The 18686-nt window shown below is 35.3% G+C and overlaps 1 protein-coding gene across 3 annotated transcripts; it reads right to left on the minus strand.

Annotated features, from left to right (window-relative positions):
- Window positions 1–13964: 13964 nt before the first annotated feature.
- On the minus strand, window positions 13965–15959 carry LOC121992525 (WRKY transcription factor 6-like). Of its 3 annotated transcripts, none has more exons than XM_042546977.1 (6): window positions 15710–15959; window positions 15529–15597; window positions 15270–15431; window positions 14945–15193; window positions 14719–14832; window positions 13965–14626 (listed from the first exon to the last, which is right to left on the minus strand). In XM_042546977.1, the coding sequence occupies exons 1-6, from the start codon at window positions 15899–15901 to the stop codon at window positions 14111–14113; spliced, it is 1302 nt and encodes a 433-aa protein (XP_042402911.1). In that variant the 5' UTR covers window positions 15902–15959; the 3' UTR covers window positions 13965–14110. The 3 variants fall into 3 exon arrangements, with proteins under 3 accessions (XP_042402911.1, XP_042402910.1, XP_042402909.1); XM_042546976.1 differs by having other exon boundaries at window positions 14945–15172; window positions 15680–15959; XM_042546975.1 differs by having other exon boundaries at window positions 15680–15959.
- Window positions 15960–18686: the final 2727 nt, after the last annotated feature.

Genomic DNA, 18686 nt, shown 5'->3' on the forward strand with positions numbered 1-18686 from the left:
TGAATGACAAAGTAAGTTAAGTTAGGTTTGTTGTGATCTAACTGAGTGTGCAGGAGAAGTCCAGATAGGTCGACGAGCCGACCGGATATCTAACAAGAAATCCAGCTAGGTCGACGGGCTGACCAGATAGCTAGTACGAAGTCTAGATAGGTCGACGGGCCGACCGAATATCTGGCACGAAGTCTAGCTAGGTCAACGAGCCGACCGGATAGCTGGCACGGAGTCCAGACAGGTCGACGGGCTGACTGGATGTCTGGCAAAAGGTAAGTCACTGGAGGGGAGTGACTTGGTGAGGATGCATTCCTCGTTTGAGAGAACTATATGCGTTGATCCAACTTAGATCCATTTTGGAAATCTAAGTTGAGATCGTGACTAGATTCTGTTCTCGAGGAGACGGAATCTAATTACTACTCTGTTTATATATATATATATATATATATATATATATTTATATTTATATTTATATATTTGTGCTAACTTTTGTTTAGCAGGGTAGTATAATATTTATTGCCTCGGACTAATCTTTTTCTTGCAGGAAAAAACTTTTGCTGGAAAAAGGGGTTCGGGCGCTCGGAATGCAAAAGTTTATCTTGTCGCAATGTGGAGCGCGCTAATTGGCTAGGCCGACGTCACGCTCCAGGTGCCCGAAATGGATCCGAGCGCCCGGAGCTTCTTATATAAGGAGACCTCCACCTGGAGCAAAGTACAACAACTTCCTTCTACGATTACTCTGTTGCACACTGTTCCTATGACGCTACGAAGCTCCTCCGACAACCTGCAACTATGTTTTAATTTTCTTGTTGTCGGTAATTCAGTTTATAGTTCTTGTACTAATCTTGTAATTCTTTTTATGAACTATTAGTGGATTACCCAACGAAAGCACTCGACGAGTGCGGGCCTTGGAATAGGAGTCGACAAAGGCTCCGAACCTCAAGTAAAAAACTTGGTGTGTTAGCATTGTTCTTATTTTTCTGTTTCCGTTGTTTACTTAACTCAATTTATGATTTTCAATGATCACTATTCACCCCCCCCCCCCTCTAGTGAATTTTACAATTTAACAAGTGGTATCAGAGCAAGTACCACTTTAATTTAGTGTAACCACCAATCAGGCAAAGGGGATAAAAGTTTTTTTTTTCTTTTCTCATTTTTTGGTTTTATGTTTTTCGAAACAATCCAAATTGGTATCATTATCTCTTTAGAATTTTTTTTCATTGCAATTCAAACTGAACTTGTGCAACACCAATTCAGTCTTAAATTTTTACTTTTTCTCCCACATTGCTAAATCCAAGACCAAGTTTTGGGATCCTCTTCTTTGTTTTTTGCATGCAAGAATTATGGCTCAAATCGAGGGATTCAGCACCGTCCATCCTCCCCTGTTCAACAGTGACGACTTCCCATACTGGAAGAAACGAATGGAGGTATATATAAAGACCAACTTCCACCAGTGGTTCAGCGTCACCAGAGGCTACAAGGCTCCAATCGACAACCCCGGAAATCCAATGGACCCGGAACATTGGAATTCGGAGATGAAGAAGAAAGCCCAGATGGACTTCAAAGCCCTCAACACACTATAATGTGGGCTAACAAAGGAAAAGCTGAACCGAGTGGGCCCACATGAAAATACAAAGGAACTGTGGGACAAGCTCATCGAACTTCACGAAGGAACCAGCGATGCTAAGGTAACTAAACGAGATCTTTATTTAAATGAATTATTTAATATAAAACTGCAAGAAGGAGAATCGGTGAGTCAACTCGACGCGAGGATAAAGGACATCCTCAACGGGCTTCACACCATCTACCACCAAATGGAGAACCGCGATCTAATAAAGTATGTCTTAAACGCATTTCCTCATAATACATTGTGGGCATCCATCGTGGATGCCTACAAAATTTCAAAGAATATTTCAAAAGTAAAGTTAGATGAATTATTTTGCGAACTTGAGCTACACAAACAAACTAATGCCAGAACCGAGAAAGGTGTTGCTCTTTTTGCAGGTTCCTCTAAGGAAAAGTCAAGAACGAGCCTAAATCTGAAGGTGAGTCTAACCAAGACGAAGAACACTTGGTGAACTTGGTAAGAAAAATGTTCACCAGGAAAAAGAAGAACTTCAGCAAAAATGACCTGCAGAAGATCAGCTCCACTATTGAACCAAAGAATATGACTTGCTTCAAATGCAACAAGAAGGGTTATTACAAGAATGAGTGCACAAAGCTGAAGAATGACAAAACCAAGACAACCAAAAAGAAGGTGCTTAAAGCAACATGGGACAACTCATCTTCAGAGGAATCGGAAGCCGAAGAGTAGAAACACCGAAGCTACCTTGCGTTGATGGTCCGCAATAGAACTAAATCAACTAAACCAAAATTAAATCATAAAAATAACTATAGAACAAACTCAAACTCAAACTATCATCAAGTCTATTATAATTATAAAAGTAATCGACATAAACCCAGAACTAAAATTTAATCCAGATCAATAATTCAGGGGGAGACTCCAAACTAGTTAGCACCTTCAAAAATAACATACCCGACAGGGTAATTAGGATTAGCTTAAAAAGGAACAAAGGTTTAACTTGATCTACTGTACTGGTACAGTTTTGGATGATAGTAGGTTAGGGAAGCTCTATCTATACATGTCTAGGAAGATATGGCTTCAACCTGGTGCATTTGACTTAATGGAACTAACTAAAGCTACCCCTTATGGATTCTAACTAGTTAGACCAAGAATTTGTACTAAGTTCAGCGGATATGACTATTTGGAAAATCTCGAAACCATGATTACTCTAATGATATCCAGGTGACTCACCATAGCCCAGAAGTTTATCCAAAGAATATCTGTTTGTTGAGCTCAAAGCTAAACCTGAATCTAACAAAAATTTAAATCAAACCGTGAAATTTAACTTAACTCATCTCACAAAAATTAAAGGATTCCCTGATTGAAAATATAGATCGGGTGAGATAACTAAGGATTAAAATTCAAATTAAATTACTTTAAAATTAAATTCAAATTAAATTAATTTTAAAATTAAATCAAATTTAAATTCAAATTAAATTAGCATTAAAAATTAAATAAAATTCAAATTCAAATTAAATTAACTTTAAAATTAAATCAAATTTAAATTCAAATTAAATTAACTTTAAATTCAAATTAAATTAAATTTAAAATTAAATTAAATTTAAATTCAAATTAAATTAACTTTAAATCAAATTTAAATTCAAATTAAATTAAATTTAAAATTAAATCAAATTTAAATTTAAATTCAAATTCAAATTAAATTAACTTTAAAATTAAATCAAATTAAATTAAAATTAAATTAACTTTAAATCAAATTTAAATTCAAATTAAATTAACTTTAAAATTAAATCAAATTAAAATTCAAATTAAATTAACTTTAAAATTAAATTAAATTAAAAAGTAAACTTAAAAATTAAATTAAAAACTAAACTTAAAAATTAAACTTAAAAATTAAATTAAAAACTAAACTTAAAAATTAAATTAACAATTAAATTAAAAATTAAACTTAAAAATTAAACTTAATTTAAAATTAAAAATTAACTTAACTAAAACTTAACTTTAATGAAAACTTAACTTAAATTAAAATTAAAAATTAACTTAAATTAAATTAAAATTAAAAATTAACTTAACTAAAAATTAACTTAAAAGTTAAAATTAAACTTTAAATTAAATTAAAATTAAAATTAAAATCAAAACTAAAACTAAATTTAAAATAAATTAAAACTAAAACTAAATCAAATTAAAACTAAATTTAAAATAAGTTAATAAAATTAAAACTAAATCAAAATTCAAATTCAAATTAAATTCAAATTCAAAATAACTTAAAATTTAACTTCTAAATTAAATCAACTTAAATTAATATTAAAATTTAAAATAATAATAAAAGTCAGAAACCAGGAGTCAGAAACCAGGGTGCCCGCCCCTGGTATTCAACTCCGAGCATCCGGAACATGCTCCGGGAGCCCCGCCTCGCCACCCTACTCATGGCACCCGGACCCTGTCCGAGCGCCCGGATCGCCCTATATAAGGGGCAGCAGAGGCGCCCCTAATAGCTGCATCTTCCCCTTCTCTTTTGTAAAGGCCTTCACCAGGCTTTAACGTAAAAGAAATCAAATTTTAAATTTTCTTTTCTTCCTCCGGTTATTATGCCGCATCAGAACAACCGAGGTCATCAATTCTATTATCCTTATTAACAATGTCTCGGTAAGTTTTCATTCCTTTCTTAAATTTTGTTTATTTATTGTTTTAGTATTTTATGCTTAGTCTAGTTTTCTTTGATAAATTAGGAAACGTTCTAGACTTGGTGTTGGGCCCTCTACTACTAGTACTGACCTTAGGTTTCCTACTGAAGAACTTAGGATTAAGTCTGCTAGTACTATCTACAGACCTATATGGACTAGGTGTTTAGATAGACAGTTTTTTATGCGTTCATGCATTCCTGTAGTAGAAGTCATCGACTATTACAGCTTGCATCATCTAGTTTATTGTACCAGTTCAGTTAACATAGGTTTATGTGCTGAACTGTACACTAACCTAGTTAGAGTAGATAACCTTATATACACCACTAGGGTAGCTAGTATTGATATCACGCTATCCCCTGCTGTCATCCGTACTTTTCTAGGTTTACATCCATCTGCATGCACTTTTCAGTGTTATCCCCTAGGGATCCACCATTTGGTGATCCTTACTCACACATCACACTTGATACGATTTACTCATATTTTTTTGAGGAAGTGCGAGTACCTACAGTTATCCTATTTAGGTCAGTCTCCCTTAGAGTTCAGGACTATGTCCTTTATAGAGTTTTAGTCTCTTGCATTTTGTCGTTGACCACTCATGACATCGCGATGATGCATCCTTTTCACTCATTTTTACTATATGCCCTATGTCATAGACTAGATATAAATATTAGTTTACATATTTTTCATTGTTGGTTGCTACTCGGAAAACCTATAGGTTCCACTGTACAAAATTTTTGTACAAAGGTCTGAACCTTTTCCTAGCTACCATGTGTTCTTTTAAATTAAATTTTGGATCGCCTGCGGAACTTTACACGTTTGATCCAAAACTTAATCTATTTGTTCTTTTAGGTTTTGACTTGGATCTCCTGCGGAACTTAACACGTTTGACCCAAGTCTCCTTAAGTTATTAATTCCATTAAATATTAATTTCCATAAAAGGTTCCCAGTACTGACGTGGCGAGGCACATGGCCTTCTTGGATATGGGAGCAACCACCACCGACTAGACAAAACCTTTAATAGAAAGCTAATATTTAATTTCCTAAAATAACTTTAGGTTAACCAAAGAGAACAATCAAATCACAAGGAAAAGAAAGAAACAAGAGAACACAACTTCGAAAAACCATATTCGAAACACTAGAACGTAAGCCTCTTGTATTTGGTATTATTTCCATAAATAACTAGCATGATGCGGAAATAGAAATTACTAGTTATACCTTGTAGAAAAACCTCTTGATCTTCTACCGTATTCCTCTTCTTATCCCGGACGTCGTGTGGGCGACGATCTTCCGAGACGAGAACCACCACGCACCTTCTTCTTCTCCAAGCAAGGTTCGGCCACAAGAAGAACCACCTCCAAGGAAGAAGAACTTGATCACCACCAATACTCCAAGGGATCTTCAAGATGAGGCTTCCTCCTTTTCTTCTTCTCCTTCCTAGGTCCGGCCACCAACAAGAGCTCCAAGAGATGTATGGTTCGGCCACCAAAAGAGAAGAAGGGAGAAAGGCTAGGGCCGGCCACAAGAAGAAGAAAAGAGGGAGAGAAAAATAGAATAGATTCGTTAGCTTTGAAGCCTCCTCTACCCCCTCTTTTATAATCCTTGGTCTTGGCAAATAAGGAAAATTTAATAAAAACTTCCTTAATTCTTTTGCCATGAAAAGGAAAAAAAAAATTATTTAATAATTTTCCTTCTCCAATTTATTTGGCCGGCCACACCATAGAATTTCCAAGCAAATAAAATTTTAAACATCAATTAAAACTTCCTTATTTGCTTCCGGAAATTTATAAAAATTTCTCAATAATTTTTATCCCTTCATGATTGGTTTATAAAAAGGAAATTTAATAAATTAAAATCTTTCTTTTAAACATGTGGATAAAAAGAAAGTTATCTCTAAAAATTAAAATCTCTTTAATCTACAAATAAGGAAAGATATCAAATCTTTTCTTAATCTCTTGTAGAAACTTATAAAAGAGAATATTTAATTTTAAACTTTCTTTAAATCATGAACATGATTTAAAAGGAAAGTTTTCTTAAAATTTAAAATCCTCCTTTAATCAACAAATAAGGAAAGATTTCAAATTTTAAACTCTCTTTTAAACATGTAGATGATTTACAAATAAGGAAAGTTTTTACCAAAAATTAAAACCATCCTTTTAAACTACAAATAAGGAAAGAGATTAATCTCTTCTCTTAATCTTTTGTAGAAAGCTATAAAAGGAAATTTTTAATTTTTAAACTCTCTTTTAAAAACATGATATCCACATAAGAAATCATTTTAATAAAAATCCTTTTTAATATTCTAGTGGCCGGCCACCTAAGCTTGGGACCCAAGCTTTGGCCGGCCACCAACTTAACTCATCCACTTGGTCTTGGCCGGCCCTAGCTTGGGTTCCAAGCTAGCTTGGCCGGCCCCTTTGGATGGGTAAGAAGGTGGGTATGCGGTGGGTATAAATCTCTATATGCTAGAGGCTACGATAGGGACCGAGAGGAGGAATTGGTTTTGGTCTCCCGATAAAATTAAGCATCCCGTGTTCGCCCCGAACACATAACTTAATTTTATCAATAATAATTCATTCCACTAGAGAACTATTATTGAACTACCGCACCAATCCCAAATTACATTTTGGGCTCCTTCTTATTATGAGTGTGTTAGTCTCCCTGTGTTTAAGATAACAAATGTCCACTAATTAAGTAAGTTACTGACAACTTACTTAATTAATATCTAGCTCCAAGAGTAGTACCACTCAACTTCATCGTCATGTCGGACTAAGTCCACCTGCAGGGTTTAACATGACAATCCTTATGAGCTCCTCTTGGGGACATTCTCAACCTAGATTACTAGGACACAGTTTCCTTCTATAATCAACAACACACACTATAAGTGATATCATTTCCCAACTTATCAGGCTTATTGATTCATCGAACTAAATCTCACCCATTGATAAATTAAAGAAATAAATATCAAATATATGTGCTTGTTATTATATTAGGATTAAGAGTACATACTTCCATAATAACCGAGGTCTTTGTTTCTTTATAAAATCAGTATAAAAGAAACGACCTCAAATGGTCCTACTCAATACACTCTAAGTGTACTAGTGTAATTATACAGTCAAGATAAACAGATACCTAATTACACTACGACCTTCTAATGGTTTGTTCCTTTCCATTTTGGTCGTGAGCTACTGTTTATAATTTATAAGGTACTGATAACATGATCTTCTGTGTGTGACACCACACACCATGTTATCTACAATATAAATTAATTGAACAACTACTTTTATCATAAATGTAGTTATTTGACCAATGTGATTCTTATTTCTAGATAAATGTTTATACCAAAAGCTAGACTTTTAGTATACACTCTAACATTCATGTCATTATTTACTCAGCTGGACTCATCACCAGCAGACGGGTTCACATGCCCTATTGCCACATCTTGACCGCATACCTTGCATCCTTAGATATTGATGTCACCAGAGGTGATGTCAGAACCCTAACTGAGTTTGACATGGTAAGCTCTAGGAACTTTTCTTTAGGTGGTATACATACAGATGATGTGAGTGTCTTGTCTTGGTGGAGGGGGGGCCCATCACCAGCTTGACCCGGACGTCGAGCCACAGTCAAATACCGAGGGGGAGGAGGCAGGGGTGGATGAGTTCATGGATGCGCTTTTTAGTGATCCCCCTATCTAGCACCGCCTCCAGCTCGAGAACCACGTCCCGCCCCTCGCACTCAAGCCGATCTAGTTACCGACCTTGAGACAACTATGATTTTTGACAGAGGTCTCTGATTTTTGGCGGGGCATGCGGCAGGAGATTTCCGATCTTGAACGAGTCATGCGGCAGGATGTCTCCGATCTTCGATGGGACATATCCATCTCTCGAGAGGATGACCGGACTCATCACGCTGAGTTGATAGAGATGTTGCGATCTTTAGGTTCCGGACCACCCTCATCATCATCACAGTAGACTATGTTGCTATTATCTCCATGTATTTTGTCTTGATCGTCGTCCTTGTATATTGACTTATTTTAACTTCAGATATTGACTTGTCACGTTGTGCTTAATAGACTAGGATCTTACTTTCAAAATTAATTTCAAAAAAATTATTTAAAATTTTAGGGTAAAATTTTTTCTCTTATTTTTAGAATTTTCAAAATTACTTATAGCCTTAGTCTAGATCAAACCCTTAGAAAGAATACTCCTATAGGTCTAGAACTTGAGCATCTCACTAACACACTAGGACTACCTTGTTTGTGCATTGCTAAACTTAGAAAGGGGTGAGATACATAGGCAGATTGTCTGGACTTAAGATGTTTATATCAGTGCATCAATACAAGTCTGGGCGTTAAAAACCAAACTAACAGTAATCAGGTTATATTTTTCAACTTAGTCAAACACTAACTGGATAAATTAACTTAACCTGACTAATCAAGTGAAAACTGCTATTTTTTGATAGTTAGTAAGTAACAAATGGTTAGACAGTTAAGGATATTATTTAGTTGCTTATTTTGAATTAATGTCAGATTCAGGGGGAGGATTAATAACTTTAAGTAGTTACAATATTTTCAAAAACTACTTCATTTTTTTTGGCATTAAAAATTTTTCAAAAGTGTTTTAAAAAATAACTTGTAAAAATCAGTTTTACAACTATTTAAGTTTTGAAAATATTACTTTCATATTTTTTAAAATAACTTGGCACAGTTTTCAAAAAAATTCAAAATCTTAATTCAGTTTTACCATTCCTTATATCTTTTTCAAAATTCTATTTCTTAAAAAAGTTTTTTCAAAGTTTTCAAAAGTTATCTATTTTCAAAATATTTTTTTTACTATTTTTGTAAAAACTTTTCTTTTGGAAACCTTATTAAAGAATTAGTAGTTTTTGAAAAATAATTTTAAATCTTTTAAGTTATGTTTGTAAACATTTTTGACTTATCATATTTTTTTAAAAAAAACTAAGTAGATCTTGAAAACAATCATTTTATTAACTTAGTTTCTTCAAATTAATTAACTTTTTACCTTTGAAAGATACTTTACTTATTTTCTAAGTTAAAACTCCCCAAATAATCCTGACTATTTTCTACTGTCAAGTTTTTTTATTATTTTACTTAGTCAATTTTTCCTAACTTATCTATGCTTATTTTTCGATGAATATCAAAGGAGAGGATTAGGTGGATTAAGTTAGCAAAAAATTGTGAATTAAGTTAGCAAAAATCTAGACAAAACACAAAAAAAAAAAAAAAAAATCAAAAATCTAGGCAAAACACCAAAAATAGTCTAAACCCATATCATCTGTCTAGTTATTTTTGCATATCTTTTCACTAACTTAACCTAGATTGCCATTGCATCAAAAATGGGGAGATTGTCAGTGCGGTTAACACTAACGGTCTAACTCAGGTTTTGATGAATGACAAAGTAAATTAAGTCATGTTTATTGTGATCTAACGATCTAACTGAGTGTGTAGGAGAAGTCCAGATAAGTCGACGGACCGACCGGATATCTGGCAAAAAATCCAACTAGGTCGACGGGTTGACCGGATAGCTGGTACGAAGTCCAGATAGGTCGACGGACCGACCGGATATCTGGCACGAAGTCCAGCTAAGTCAATAGGCCGATCGGATAGTTGACACAAAGTCCAAATAGGTCGATAGGCTGACCGGATGTCTGGCAAAAGGTAAGTAACGGTAAATCACTGAAGGGGAGTGACTTGGTGAGGGCGCATTCCTCGTTTGAGGGAACTATAGGCATCGATCCAACTTAGATCCATTTTGAAAATCTAAGTTGAGATCGTGACTAGATCCATTCAGCATGAATCAATCACAAAATAAAGTTGTAACCACTCATAGTGATCTTCGTCCCCTCTTCTATTTTTTGTCTACTCCCTCCCTCAATTGTTCTTGGACGTCATTTTAAATAGGAAGTAAAACATCGGTTACTAACCGATATTTTGATGACTTTCAATGAAGAAAAATAAAGATGAATGGACACCTCTTCATTTTCCTGACGTTGCAACTGATGCAACGTCTAACAACTAGTCTCACATCTTTGAGTTTAAATGCAGTTCCTCTTCTTAAAAATTATTTTTTATTTATTTAGTTGATAATTTTAAATTACACATATTCAATTATTTTTTTATAAATTTATACACATTAGGATCATATTCATAAAATAACTTATTACCAATTTAATTACTCGTCATCCATTAAAAAAATTATTTAGTTTAGTTATCATTTATTAAATAAAATATTTATATTTTATTTAATCATCAACCCTCAAATGAAATATTTCATATTTAATTTGTCCTTCATACATAAAAAATAATACCATCATCAATTTAGTTCCTCTAATTGCATATTAGTCCTTTATCATATTTTCTGTCTCAAATAATTTATCATATTATTTTATTTTATATTTATCATTACTCGTCCATATTTAAATTAATTTGACTAGAAAAAATATTGTACCTACCACTAAATATGGGTGAGATTTATATTTTAGCAATGTGAAATATTAACAAATTATATTTGTGTGAATAATAAACTTAATAATTATAAGGGCGGTGCATTTCGTGTAAATTATTTTGTGTAAATTATTTTGTATAATATTGATTATGTGATTACTAAATAATCATTAACCAATGTTATAATGAATAAACCATAACTTTATATTGTTTGATTTAATCTTAAATAATACAATCAAAGTTTATTTATTCAAAATTTTAATGTATAACATAATTTAAATTTAATGTATTATCTTTGGTTCAATACTCCCCTTAATTATTTCTCAAAATGTTTTGATTAATCCTCAGTTAGAATGTGGACCATTATTTTCATTGCAATAAAATGTTATAATAAACAAAAGATAGTAGACCATGTGATATACTAATATATATATATATATATGTGCTAACTTTTGTTTTACACGGTAGTATAATATTTATTACCTCGGATTAATATTTTTCTTGCAGGAAAAAACTTTTGCTGGAAAAAAGGTATCCGGGCGCTCGGAAGGGATCCGAGCACACGAAATGCAAAAGTTTATCTCGTCTCAACGAGCGCGCTGATTGGCTGGGCCAACGTCACGCTCCAAGCGCCCGAAAGGGATCCGGGAGCCCGGAGCTTCCTATATAAGGAGGTCTCCACCTAGAGCAAAGTACAACAACTTCCTTCTACGATTGCTCTATTGCGCACTGTTCCTGCGACGCTATGAAGCTCCTCCGACAACCTGCGACTACGTTTTAATTTTCTTGTTGTCGGTAATTCATTTTTATAGTTCTTGTTCTAATCTTGTAATTCTTTTTATGAACTATTAGTAGATTGCCCAACGAAAGCACTCGATGAGTGCGGGCTTTGGAGTAGGAGTCAACAAAGGCTCTGAATCAAGTAGGGTTGTAACTGAACCAAGCGTTCGTGAACAAACTTGGTGTTCGGCTTGGTAAAGTTTCTTTATGTTCATTCAATATACATAAGATTAATTAAACAAACAAACTTGAATAGCACGTTAAGCTAAATAAACAAGCTTGAACACATATATGTGCAGCTCATTAACGTTCGTGAACAACGTTCGTGAACAACGTTCATGAACAATGTTCACGAATCATATTTATTAATAAAACTCTTTTCAATATGCTAAATAAACAATAAAATAAAATAAATAAATAAATTTAAATTATCAAGCTCAATAACCAATCAAACAATTAAAAGTTTCAAACAATCAAACCAGCTTGAATTGAGAGTTTAATAATATCTAAACGAACCAAGCTCGAACCAAGATCAAGTCAAGCTTGAATTGCACATCTTGGATAAATGGAAATGCACATCTTGGATAAACGATGTAACTGTCTCATTTATGCAAACTGTTTGTCCTAAAACATGTGATAAATGGAAATGCACATCTTGGATAACATGCACATTTCTAGCTCTTTAAAAGATCTTCCGCAGGAACGCGCACCCATGCTAAACTGGTCCGAGCGCCTAGACCAACTCTGGGTGCTAGGACCCCGAGAGCTCGGATCTTCTTTGGGCACTCGGACCCTCTTTTACAACCTTTACTTCTATGTAAAAAAAAGAGTTACTCCAAACATAAAATTTATCCTGCAAAACAGAGGCAGCACATTAAAAATTTCAATTTAGTAATAATTAGATCCTGTCTCATAGAGACCAGGATCTAGTCAAGGTCTCAGCTTAGGTTTTCCAAATAGACCTAAGTTGGATCGACGCCTACAATTCCCTCAATCGGGATTACGTCCTCACTGGATCTCTCCTCCAATTGCTTACCTCTACTTACCAACTGCAGTCACTTGACTTTGTTTTTGACCTACCAAGTTTTCTCGCAAATTGTCAGGTCCCGCGGATCCAACTATAGTTTGGCCGATTGTCATGTCCCGCGAACCCAACCGGACTTCTCGCCAAATATCGGGTCCCACATACTTATCTGCACTTTGCACCAGCTATCGGGTCTCACGGTCCTAGATGGATTTCAGCCTGGTGTTAGGTCCTTCAGACTTGTCAACTTTTGCACACTTGCTAAAGTAATTAGATCATAAAACACTCTAACTTTAAACCACTTATCATTTATCAAAACCTAAGTTAGATCATTAGTGCAAATTGCACCAACAACATCTATTACGACAATTGGTCTCAACCGTCGATATCATCCTCGACTCAGCATCAAACACCGACACCATCTCTGATTTAGTCAAAGTCACCGAGCTCGTCTCCGACTCAACATCAACTGTCGATATCATCCTTGACTCGGCATCAAACGCGGACCTCATCTCTAACTCGGTTAAAGTTGCTGAGCTTGTCTCTAACATAGCCTTAATCATCGATATCATTCTCAACTTGGCCTCAGACGCCAACCTCGCCCCCAACTGAGTCTCAATTGCTAACTTTGCCTCCGACTTAGTCATCGGCTTAGTCTATACTTAGGGCCACTCAACATCAACCTCCTCTCTTCATCGGTCCCTAGATTGGGCCCACATCCTATGTGGGGGGGGATATGGAAATGTACATCTCAGAGAACATGCACATTTCTAACTCTTTAAAAGATCATCTACAGGAACACACATACAAAAACCTTACTTATTCTTGGATAATTCATCCTCGTAAAAAAAAATCTAACTTGAGCGTTGAAATGACATGTTAGGATACATCCCGATGCCATTCTAATCCTCTTTTGGAATGATTTTAAGGTCCTCTGATGATCTCCAAAAAAAAAAAAAAAAATATGCACGTCAACCCATTCGTTGACCCGTAGTTACTGTCCATGGTATTTGATAGAAAGAACGACCAAAGAATGAGATCAATCCTACGAGTATGGTCCCAGTCCAATTCATTTTCTTTTAAAATAAATAATTAATTAAATCCTTTAAATATTTTTTTTTACTAAATTTTATTAGAAAATATCTGTATGAACAGTAGACAACTATAAAATTTTCATATACAAATAACGATCCACAGGCGGTACCAAACAAGATAAAACCGGTCAAGGACGCTAGTCTCAACCGCCAGGTATATTCCATTTTTGGTCGGCTCATCGAATTTTACAAGTATATCTCCCTCCACGTTTATCACGCGCGCCGACGCAAATCGCAATCCTTGACCCACAGTGCCGTGTGGAATCGAAAATTTTGGAAAAAAAAAAAAAGGGAATTAATTAAATTGACCAAAAAACCTTTAATTTCAAACAGAGAAAAGAAAAAGTAAAGAAGAGAAAAACATTATTTCCGTATGGTTTTTAATTTCGTCCATAATTTTAGTTTACGGATCGATCGACGACTCGTCGTGTACAACATTCAAAACAATAAATGAAAAAAAAAAAAAAAGTAATCAACACGTAATTGTATTGATTAATGATTGTCGTCGGCGATCTTGGTACCGCCGGTGATGATGGACTTGATGGCGGCGTTCAGCACGGCGGCGAAGTTAGGGTCCGCCGTGATCGCCGCGGTGGCGGCCGTCACCTCTTCCGGAGACATTTGGAGCCCCGAGAACATCGTCCGGTTACCGAACACCGACGGCGGAGGCTGAGGCAGAGCGGCGGAGTAGGCCGCCGAAGGGAATTGGACGGGCGGTAAATTCACCCCCGGCTGCCGGTGAGGATTCTTCGGCGGCTGAGTGAGGTCCAACGTGATGGTGGGGAACGGGGCCGACGCCGAGATGGTGGCCAGACTCGACGAGCAGTGGAGCATTGTCGAGGGGCCGCCGCCGACGGATGCAGGGGACGTCGTCGGGCCGGAGAGGAGCATGGAGGCGGCGGCGGAGGTGGTCGACGCCATGGCGGCCGCCGCCGCCGGTAGGGGGTGGTTGTGGATGCCTTCGTAGGTGGTTATCAAAATCGAACGGTCCTCAGCGCACCTTTGCACCTAGTTAATTAATACATCAAACAAATTAATTAATTGATTAATTATCATGATTAGTTAAAAGAGTAGAAGTTTAAGTAGCTAATTAAAATTACTTGTTTGCGGACCGGACAACCGGCTGCCATGGTGCACCGGTAGTAAGCTCGAGGGCAAGGGTTGCCCTTCGCCATCTTCTGACCGTACTTCCTCCATTGGCATCCATCGGAGATCTAAAATAATTCGTTAGTTAACTTAAACCCTACAAATAATATATATATAAACAATTAATGTGATAATCATATGCAATTAATGAGTTTCTTCATGGAACTTAATTAAACTCACCATGGGCGCTTCCGACCGAGCTCGTACGGAGACCCTAGTTTTCCTCATCGTGGCTTCCCGCTCATCCCTGATGGTGGCCGCCTTCAAAGCAAGCCCTTTGTCGGGGTTTCTTCTCGTGTCGTCGTCGTCGCTAGTTTGTAGACGGTAACCCGTCCACCCTACTCCAGCATTCTCCGACGGCAAAGACGACCGTTCAAGATCACTCCCCGACGACGACGAGGAGTTTGACTGTGGGTCGACAGTAATTACCTGAGTTAATTAATCTAATTAATTGTTTTTTCTTCTAATTAATCTGTTTTAGTTAATTAATTAATTAATTAATTACCTGCCGAGGTTGTGGGGAATGAGCAGTACTGTAATTTCTCTGCATGAGGGTGGTGAGATGAAGCTGGAGAGCTTCGTAGTCTTTTTCCACTTGGCTTATGATGCCTCTCAATCTCGCGTTCTCATCCTTCATTCCCGCCAACTCCATTTGGATTGCCGCCAGCTGATTAATAAATTCGATTAGTTCGATCAATAATTAATCATTTATTTTTTTTGTAAATAAAAAAAAATAAACTAATATTGATTCATAGATCTGAAACCTCGGTTTTTCCTCTGCCATCATCGACCACCGAGAGATCACTCCCCGTTTTGCCAAGATTCAACTCAGTCTATTTTTTTTTTTCAAAATTAAGAAAAAACACATAAATAAGTAAATATTCAGATTGAATTAATTAATTGATGAATAATAACCTGAATTATAAGATCTTGTTCCTTCTTCACCTCTGGAGAATTTGTGGCCTTTTTCTCGTTGGCGAAGAAATCGAGCTCGCTCGGCGTCGAGAACTCTGCCGCCGCCGGCAGTTTGCGCTTCAAAACCCCCCGGGCGTGGCCCGGAGGAGGAGGAACGGCGAGGACGAGAGGGGCCGAGGTGTCGAGAGTGAGCACTCCGGCGCAGCTTCTTGTTTGGTCCATAAAATCACCGAACCACCGCGCTCGACCGGCTCGCCGGAGAGAACGACGACGAATTGTTGAAACTGTTAATGTGAAATGGAGCCGGGGAATAAATAGAAGAAATCGATGGTGACGTCAGATGCTGCGTCAGCAGGGGAAAGGATGGGAGAGCGGTGGAGAGGAAGAAAAACGGGTCATCGGTACCCGTTTTCCCATTGGACGATGGTGACTTTGGGAGGCTTTAGGGGTTGACGACGTGGGTTCGGAGATGGCTGTAGAGTCAACGCTCGATCTGACCGCATTATTTGATAGAGTCGGTAGGTTCCACGTGGGAGACAGAATTAAAGATCTCACTTGCCGTCGTCAACTCTTTGACTTTGACTCGCATAAATATCTCCCGATTCTGTGTCAACGTCGAGACAGGGAACACTTTTTCACACCATTTAGAGTTGCGGAACACGTGTTCAATAACTTTCGCATAAGGGCAAATACTAGATGGGAATATAACAAAGAAAAATAATTATATAAACTCCCACACATTAGTGGATTTTTTTAGAATTATTATTAATATATAATTGTAAAATGAGTAATTAAGTTATGAAACGATAAGTGTATTAAATAATTTAATTTAAAGTTTGTCAAAAAATACTCCTATTTTAATTAACATTAGTAATATTGCATAACTCTAATTATAAAGATATCAATAACAAATTAATTACAAATTTCAAATATCAAAAGGTCTTATTAATTAAGCTAAACAATTAAGGCTAAATTTAAATATATATGTAAATCAGCAATTTCTATATGATATTTAAAAAAAATAAACAAAATACACTCACATATATAATTGCATTGATCTACAAGATAGCACAAAATGAAGAAGTAACGTGAGGATAGTGTGAGCAATAAATAAATGATGTCCATATGTTATAATTATTTATATTATCACCTTCATGAATGATACAAATCAGCATTAAATATATTCCTTAATATATTTTTTTAGGAAAAACTCAAGAAACGATGCAAAATTCAATTTCTTTTCCTTGAAGCTAACTAGCAAATCATCAAAAGTCAACTTTTAATTAAAATTGAGTTGACTACCATTTCCTTGACCCCTTATTTTCTTTTGCTTTCTCTACACTTTTCTCCATGTTTTCAAACTCCCCCCTTCTCAATTCAAATAAAGTTGGGTTTCTCCACATCCACTTGAAACACTTTTCATACTTGTATTCAATGTACCAAAACTTGATTATTAATTATATAATAATTCATTTGACTTTAAGATTAATTATTTTTTGAGTACCTTTCAAGGTTTTTAAACCATCAAAAGGTATTTCTAAACAAGAGATTAAAAGGCTGTGTTTAAAAATTCTCTAGTAAGTAATTTGTGGTTTATGATTGTTGTCTTTGTGATGGGACACACTATCAACTTCATTACTTGTTCCCTTACACATTTGAGAAATGCTTTTATTTCACTTTTAATAATCTCATCCTAAAGGTTTAGGTACTTTGATGACTTCATTTTTATTTTTATTTTTAATGTATAATTTAGACTTTTTTTACCTATACTTCCTTAAGACACTTTGTTTAAATTGATTGAGACTAGAAAAGTGTAGTAGGTGCCTTCTTCTAATGGGTTTTGACTAAGCAAATGGTATTGATTCATATCTTTATATATCAAGTTTCTTCACGCAAGATTCAATCCATTTTTCTTTGTTTCATATTTATTTCCTCGCTTCAATAGTCAATTGTCTATAACAAAGTCATCCTAAGAGGCGAGGTGAGAAGATGAATCTTGTTAAGCTCTCTTTCAATAATAAAATACTACTACTAATGATGATGTCTTATGCTAATTGAAAAATCATGTAAGAAATTTATTTGCTTAAACATAATTTTATATAATGTAAACTAAGCTAAATTGAACATTCTCCTCGGTCAACTTAACTAATTATCTTCCTTATTTCTAGACTATATATAATTATCATTTTATCAATGGATTATGTTGGTTTATGTCTTAGTAATTAATCAACCTCATCCAAAGATTGACTTTTTGAGATGGTTCTTTGTCAAACAAAAATCAATCTCGGAAATTTCCTTTTGAATCTTCCTCACAATTTTAAGTATTTTCTATAGAAAGATGATATGGTGCATGGCATTATGAAAATAAATCCAGTTATTTATTGTATCCCTTGTCATTACATTAGTGTCCAAGGGGGAAAGCATATTAAAAGCAAAGTAAGCGCCTTGTCGTGGTAAACCATCTTGTGAATAATTAAGTAGTTGGAAGAATTTGATTAATTATTGGTACGGATGAGAGTTAATTGGTGTGTACTTTAGTTTAGTTATCAACTCACACCAATATATTATGAGTCAACAAAAGGACAAAAAATAGTAATACATTTCAATGACACCACTTTGGAGGTCGATCCTTAGATGTGAATATATATATATATATATATATATATATATATAGTTATCAACTCACACCAATATATTATGAGTCAACAAAAGGACAAAAAATAGTAATACATTTCAATGACACCACTTTGGAGGTCGATCCTTAGATGTGAATATATATATATATATATATATATATACTATTGGTAATCGATCTCTCGTCAAATTTGATAAGGTTGATCAAATTTAAATTGATTCAAGTTAAATTTTAATATTTTATTAATATGTTTATTGATTAGAATGACGGGTCAAGTAGATTAAGATTGATCAATTATTTAATGGTAGAGTTGGCAAGATAAAAGTTCAAATGAGTCATCGTTGAACAAACACTTGACGAGCGGAAGTTCAG

The sequence above is a fragment of the Zingiber officinale genome, chromosome 6B (assembly GCF_018446385.1).
Source record: "Zingiber officinale cultivar Zhangliang chromosome 6B, Zo_v1.1, whole genome shotgun sequence".
Lineage (NCBI taxonomy): Eukaryota > Viridiplantae > Streptophyta > Magnoliopsida > Zingiberales > Zingiberaceae > Zingiber > Zingiber officinale.

Excerpts from the sequence above, each read along its gene's own strand:
- LOC121992525 (XM_042546975.1), bottom strand. The coding sequence starts at position 15,901 with ATGGACCAAACAAGAAGCTGCGCCGGAGTGCTCACTCTCGACACCTCG. Across the intron at positions 15,194-15,269 it reads ATTCCCCACAACCTCGGCAG|GTAATTACTGTCGACCCACA; the intron begins GTAATTAATTAA and ends TAATTAACTCAG. Across the intron at positions 14,833-14,944 it reads CTCGGTCGGAAGCGCCCATG|ATCTCCGATGGATGCCAATG; the intron begins GTGAGTTTAATT and ends GAATTATTTTAG.